This window comes from Octopus bimaculoides, chromosome 4 (assembly GCF_001194135.2).
Source record: "Octopus bimaculoides isolate UCB-OBI-ISO-001 chromosome 4, ASM119413v2, whole genome shotgun sequence".
NCBI classification, from domain to species: Eukaryota; Metazoa; Mollusca; class Cephalopoda; order Octopoda; family Octopodidae; genus Octopus; species Octopus bimaculoides.
In genome coordinates this window covers 105,305,650-105,313,529 of record NC_068984.1, presented here as the reverse complement: position 1 = coordinate 105,313,529, position 7,880 = coordinate 105,305,650, and the positions used below count along the sequence as shown (strand labels likewise).

At 35.5% G+C, this 7,880-nt stretch overlaps 1 protein-coding gene across 3 annotated transcripts in view; it reads left to right on the top strand.

The window, feature by feature from the left end:
- The window catches only part of LOC106878608 (phosphatidylcholine transfer protein), a 39,789-nt gene that overhangs the window by 20,769 nt on the left and 11,140 nt on the right, over positions 1-7,880 (top strand). For all 3 annotated transcript variants that reach the window (XM_014927879.2, XM_052967342.1, XM_014927878.2), the window contains 2 exons: positions 4,037-4,151; positions 5,176-5,255. In XM_014927879.2, coding sequence (XP_014783365.1) covers positions 4,037-4,151; positions 5,176-5,255 — 195 coding nt within the window. The remainder of the gene's footprint in view (positions 1-4,036; positions 4,152-5,175; positions 5,256-7,880) is intronic.

The following is a 7,880-nucleotide window of genomic DNA, read 5'->3' as shown; positions in this document are numbered from 1 at the left end:
GCATCCAGGCATTATTGTTATTATTATTATTATTATTATTATTATTATTAGCAGGACCCATGAATATTTCATGGAATTAATGGTAAACCTGTCTGGTTATTTCTGAAAACTTTATCCAAAAAACCTGACAGTGTAGCCTATGTTGTGTCTGTATGGAAAGATAGTTGCTCATCTGCTATTCACTGAAAAGAGAAAGAAATTGGAATACGATGATTACATAATGCCTTTTATATATACACTTTATATATTTTATGCACAATTTTATAGACTTAATACACAGCACTCATGAAATAAATATGCACTCTTATTTTTCTATTCTCCCCATGAACAAAAAAAATATCCTGTACATATGATACAACCTTTAGTTAAATTGCATATATCTGCCATGTAAATAAGCACGAATATTTTATGGGATTGCACTTATGTGCATGTGTTAAGTGATAGGTGATATAAAAAAGTTAGTTCAATTTTTAAAAAAATACACTTTTCACTATCCAATCATCACCACCACCTCCATCTCTACCACCACCACCACCACCACCACCATCATCATTATCTCCCCCCTCTCTCTCCCTGCCTTTCTTTAAATTCATCATCAGAACATCACCCCTCTGCTAAAATTATATTTTTAACTCTCCCCCTCTATATCATCACTACTTTCATCTAACTTTTTTAACCACGTAATAAATATTATGTTCCCCCTACTTCACATCATGGACGCTTCTCTCTCCCTCTTTTTCTCTCTCCATCTTTTCTTTTTCTTTCTCCCTCTTTCTGTGTCACTCTTTGCCTTATACTCTTTTTCTCCTTTTTCTTTCTCCTCACTTTCCCTTCAACTGATCATGTGAAAGCGTTACAGTTACATTCCCTCTACTTCACATCATGGGCACTTCTCTCTCCCCCTTTTCTTTCTCCCTTTTTTCTCTAATCGCATGAAAGTGTTACTGATGGGCTGAGTAACAGAATGACAAGCAGAATTATTATAATATTCAGCAGTCTTATCTTTATCACGTGCTTTCACTGCACTACTGAGCACAGCTTTGTGTGCCTTTGGTATGTGCTGTGGTTTGTCGTGGTGCTCTTATTTTCACTGTATTATTGTTGTTGTTGTTACTAAGGTGGCAAGCTGCCAGAATTGTTAGCACACCAGGTGAAATGCTTAATGGCATTTTATCTGCCTTCATGTTCTATGTTCAAATTCTGCCAAAGTCGACTTTGCCTTTCTTCTTTTTGGGGTCAATAAAATAAGTACCAGTTAAGTATTGGGGTCAATGTAATCAACTTACCCCTATCCCCTGAAATTGCTGACCTCAAGCCAAAGGTGAGCTAGCAGAATTGTGAGTACGCAGGGCAAAATGCTTAGTGGCATTTCATCTGTCTTTATGTTCTGAGTTCAAATTCTGCCAAGGTGGATTTTGACTTTCATCCTTTCAGGGTCAATAGAATAAGTACCAGTTGATTACTGGGGTTGATGGAATCAACTTAACCCTCCCCCAAATTGCTGGCCTTGTGCCAAAATTTGAAACTATTATTATTATTATTATTATTATTATTATTATTGGTGTTTGGAAGGAGTGGATACTTGTTTGTAGTTCATAAGTTTTCTTTAAAATTTGTTGTTTTATTAGCTGGTATTCCAATTCTGTTTTTTTAGCTGTTTGCTAAATAAGCCAGCTCACTGCAAGTGAAATGTGCTGGTCTGGTGAGAATTTGCCCTTTAAGGGAAAATTTTTAGATTTAAAATTGAAGATTTAATATTTTAAAACAAAAAATATCAATATGGCTTCCCAAATTGAGGGAAGTGGTAGCTGTTGGAACAGCTGTTATGGTCAAGAAACAAAGCTCAGACAGCAGCAGCATCAGAAGTAGCAGTGATGAGCAGGATATATTTTAAAATGACACAAGCACAACCTCCACCACTGTCTCCAGTATCAACACCATCACCAAATCCAACAGAAGCATTAATAAAATGACAATAATGGCTGTTTTATTTCTAAGCAGAATGGAAATGGTTTCTCACAAGCTTATTGCAAAATGAAAAAAGTTGAGTTAACAGAAAAAAAACATTAAGCAACACCAAAGTGCATTTAAACAAAGAATGGGAGAATAGTCTTCCTTAACATACTAGAGGAAATACAGGTAAACACTAAGGAAAAAACATCTTATATAAATATATTTCAATAAAGACCAGGCAACTGGAACGAGCAATGCAGACCCAGACTGAAAAATGCCCAAGACCTGTCTGGAGTTTAAAAACTTATGTTGCCCATGGAAGACTTTTTGGCACAGTTGGGGTAAGATTCTCAACTGAAGAATTAACCAAAAAAAGTGAGGAATTAAGGTTAATTCCTACCTAATTCCCACATACTTTGGTCAAAGGGTGCTCAAAATAAAGGTAGTGGAGGTGCCACCAAAAGTGGACATCTTGCTGGTGGAAGCTATATTATATGACATAGTGAGCAAAACAAGAATTCTGCAAGTCAACATAATGGGAAAGCTAAATTGGTCAGATATGGAAATGTGGACACACTCTGATCTGAGCATTATCAAAGCTGTCCCTAACCTGATCAACATTCCTGATAGAATGCAGTTATTTGTAGCAGTCGAGAGCAGAAAGCCAAGATGACATTTGTGGGAAGACAAGCCATTTAAATGCTTCCCATCCCATGCAAAGAAAGGAAAAACCCTGCTACTGCAAACACCTTTAACACAACACCAATGACAATATCAAAAGCACCAGCAATAACAACAACAACAACATCAGTGCCAAGAGCAGCAACATCCCAAACATCAATAGAAAGAGCAGCAGGAAAGATCCATTCAACAACATCAGCAGTAAGCACCAGTACCACACCTGAGAAAAACAATAACACCACTTGCACCATTACAATCAAGAGAAGCCTCATCCACATTAGTCAACTAGACCATCAGCTTAGAAATACATGACTGTGCTGACATACTTAATGATAATAATCAAACAAGCAAGACCAAAGGTCCTTCCTGACCCATTGTCTTATAAAGTCAGTTTCCCAGATTCTGCGGCATATATATTTTGTCTCCCCAGCATGGGACTCTTGTCTGCCACAGGATTACTCATTTTTACTAGTTGAGTGGCAACATGAAATGAAGTGTTTTGCCCAAGAACACAATGCATCACCCAGTCCAGGAATCAAAACCTCAATCTTATGATCATGAGTGAAACACCCTAACCATTAACCCATGTGCTTTCACAACAACAACAACAATAATAATAATAATAATAATAATAATAATGGTTACAAATTTTAGCACAAGGCCAGTACAAATTTTAGCACAAGGAAGATAGGGTTAGTTAATCATATCCACCCCAGTACTTGACTGATACTATGATTTATCAACCCTGAAAGGATGAAATGCAAAGTTGACCTTGCAGATAATTGAACTCAGAATATAAAGAGTTGGGAAAAATGTTACTAAGCATTTTTTCCTACACTCTATTGATTCTGCCAGCTTGCCACCTTAATATATAATAATTGTAACGAGATATTTGATATATAATGACAATAATGATAATTCTTTCTGCTACAGGCACAAAACCTGAAATGTTGGTGGAGGGGCTAGTTGATTACATGGACCCCAGTGCTTAGCTGGGACTTATTTTATTGACCCCGAAAGGATGAAAGGATAAATCAACTTTGGCAGAATAATAATAGTGGTTATAAATTTTAGCACAAGGCCAGTAATTTTAGGAGGATAGGGTTAGTTAATCATATCCACCCCAGTACTTGACTGATACTATAATTTATCAACCTTGAAAGGAGTTGTAAGAAATGCCGCTAAATATGTTTTCTGACATGCTAGTGATTCTGTCAGACTCGCCGTCTTTATATATAATAGTAATAATCATAATAATAATACATAATATAGATACATAAAATAATATATATATTATAATAATAAATACATATCAGTTTAGAGACAAATTTACATTTAACAATTAAGTTTTTGACTCTACTCTTGTATTCAACTTCTTACCAGTATTTCTAATTTCTTTTAGAGTTCAGGTTTATACAAGTACAAAGTCTTTGGAGAAATGGATTTAGATCCTGAAATATGCTCACAGGTGTACATGGATCTTGAATATCGTAAGACATGGGACAACTATGTACATGGTGAGTGAATCAGTTGCTTGATTACATTAATAAGGTTATTATTGTTAAGGAAGTAATGTGAAGTTACATTTTTTTAAAAAATCAAATTGTATAAAAATATATTTCTTCTGAATAAGTTTAATTTTGTTGTTTGCCCATCAAATCGTTGGCTTTCACTGAAACTTGGAACATCAACGCCTGTTTTAGCTAATTCACTGTTTCTCATAATGTTAAAAAAAAAAATCTAATAAAAAATTGATAGTTTTAACATCACAGTTTTATAATAATGAAAAGTGTAAAAAATATATGATATAAAGTTGATTGTTTAATTCATGGGCTGCATGAGAGTCAAGACAATACTGCATCTGTTCATTCTTATGTTCTGGCAAATTCAAATAGGAATATCTGATTGCTGTCATTTTTCATCATTGGAGATTAGCTAGTCCCTTTTGATGATGTGTGTCCATAATACACGTGATTTACCACTGTAAGAGAACTTTGAGATACAACAGTGTTTCAACTTTATTATGCGCCTCCTCAGTCAAAGCTGCTTTGACAGACTCATAAATATAACAAGAGCATGAGTTTCTTGTTTATAGAAATCAACAAAGAAATTATTTGCTGATGCTTGCTGATGTCTGCCAAACAGGTACTAATTGATGGGGTGCACACAGGACAACAAGCATTCAAACAATAACATACCTATTCATTCTTAATACATTCTGACAGATTTGAACATGAATATGCTGCTTGCTGTTGTATTTTATCATAAGCCAGAAAATATTGAGAATGAAAGGCTATATTATTATTTTAATTTCAAAGTTTTATAACATTTCAGTTTATGAGCATTGTAAATGATATGATATAATGTAAAGTTGAGAGAGTTAACAATTTTATAACATTATAATCTATGAACACTGAACAGAATTAATTTTTAGTCTTAAAATAAAAGATATTAACAATTAAAAGTAAATAAAATAATTGCATCAATCAAATGTGTTAATATTAGTTGTTTTTTCTTTTCTTTTTCTTATGTCATTTACAGAGCTGTATGAAAAAACAATAGATAATAAAAACCTCATCTACTGGGGAGTGAAATTCCCCAAACCTATGTCTTACCGTGATGTATCCTTCAAATATGAAACTATCATTAATGATATTTTTTGTATCTTTTGTAACTACTATCAGATGTAAATGTTGTAGAATCACTATTACCAAAACCAATTATCCAATTCACTTGAGTTAGAAAATATAGGTTAGTATAGGTTAAAGCATTCAAGAATAAAGGAGTGACTGTGTGGTAAGTAGCTTGCTTACCAACCACATGGTCCCGGGTTCAGTCCCACTGCGTGGCACCTTGGGCAAGTGTATTCTACTATAGCCTCGGGCTGACCAAAGCCTTGTGAGTGGATTTGGTAGATGGAAACTGAAAGAAGCCTGTCGTATATATGTATATATGTGTGTGTGTGTATGTTTGTGTGTCTGTGTTTGTCCCCCCAACATCGCTTGACAACCGATATGCTGGTGTCTTTACGTCCCCGTAACTTAGCGGTTCGCCAAAAGAGACTGATAGAATAAGTACTAGGCTTCCAAAGAATAAGTCCTGGGGTCGATTTGCTCGATTAAAGGCGGTGCTCCAGCATGGCCACAGTCAAATGACTGAAACAAGTAAAAGAGTAAAGAGAGAGTTCTAGCAATACTTATTTTCAATCAAAATATTTTGCTATGCCAATCAAGATGATTATAAAACTGTATTCTATGGTCCACTTGTATAACAGTTTAATTATTTAGTGATGGTCTCTCCCATCTTGGACAACATATGAGTGTTCAGCTTTTGCTGAATGACCTGCACAAATAATTTGTTTATGGTGAACAAATGTATGTGTTGTACCTTAGCTCACTCCCACCATCAAATTGACATTGCCTGAACAGGTGCATGGTGTACCACGTGTCAGATGTCAAAGTGATTGATGAGCAACATGAAATGAAGTGTTTTACTCAAGAATACAACACACCACCCAGTCTAGGAATTGAAACCACTATCTCACAGTCACGAGTGAAAAATCCTTTACCACTAGGCTATTATTTAGTATTTGTGTTAATATTCGTAATACAAGGTGCAGCATAAAAACCTCCTATATTTTACACAGCCATTGGTGGGGTGATAATGGTGTCTTTGTGTAGTTAATGTTTCACTATATTTTTTCCGTTACCATTATGGTTTGCACTTGTGTATAGCATGTTTGTTCTTCTTTGGCGCCCATTGCTAGTGGAGCAGCCATGCTTACACTGTAAAGCCAGAAAGAAAAACGGCATGATCAGGCTCAAACTTCAGTCATGTGACCACAATAGTACCAACTATAAGCACGCGTGCGCAGAAGGCAGTGTGACAATAATAAAGATATATTATGGTGGGCGAAAGTGCGGATAATTTTTTACTTCCCCTCATATATATATTTACACACACACACACACACACACACACACACACACACACACACACACAGAGTTTATATACTTATAAAAAGCAAAGTTTACTTGTGTGTTTGTTTGTTTATATGTTGACCGCTGAAGACACTAAATAAAATTGATTATATTGTAGCTTTTACGCATTGTTTTTTTGTGTTAGAATGAGGCATGCAACCACTAGGCCGAAACAGCTGTAAGACTTTGTCCCTTCTTCGGTCACTAGATGCCATTTTGAATTTTTAATTGTTGATATGACATAGTGTGTCATATGTGTTTGTATATTGTCTTTATTGTCCTTTTGGTTGAAAAATAAACAGGTTAATTAACATAGTACAGTGTCTGCAAGTTGATGTGTACCACATATTCCCCTCCATTTCCTTATTGCTATATATATACATATATATATATATATATTATAGTTAAGTGAGATTCAGGTAAAACCCTTGTAGAATGCTGTACAAAGCTTGTCCGTAATTATTGGTTACCTGATGTCATCATACAGTAGAAATGCACATGCTACTGGATATACTTCAGGAATTTCATAGTATTTGTAGAGTTTATATAAAGTGGCTGTGCGATAAAAAGTCTACTGTACATACATGTATATATATATATATATATATATATATATATATATATATATATATATATGTATGTATGTATTTGTGTATTTATGTTTGCCCCCCACCATCACCATTGCTTGACAACCAATGTTGGTGTGTTTATGTCCCCACAACTTAGTAGTTCAGCAAAATAGACTGATAGAATAAGTACTAGGCTTACAAAGAATTAGTCCTGGGTTCAGTTTGTTCAACTAAAAGCGGTGCTCCAGCATGGCTGCAGTCAAATTACTGAAACAAATAAAAGAAAAACAACAGAAAATGGAATTAACAAGATTCTTTATTCAAAATATTACAATATATATATTGTTTTATATATATCATCATCATCATCATCATCATCGTTTAACATCCGCTTTCCATGCTAGCATGGGTTGGACGATTTGACTGAGGACTGGTGCAACCGGATGGCTACACCAGGCTCCAATCTAATTTGGCAGAGTTTCTACAGCTGGATGCCCTTCCTAACGCCAACCACTCAGAGAGTGTAGTGGGTGCTTTTACGTGTCACCCGCACGAAAACGGCCACCCTCGAAATGGTGTCTTTTATGTGCCACCCGCACAAGAGCCAGTCCAGGGGCACTGGCAACGATCTTGCTCGAAAACCCTACAAGGCCAGTCAGGCGGTACTGGCAACGGTCACGCTCAGGATGGTACATCT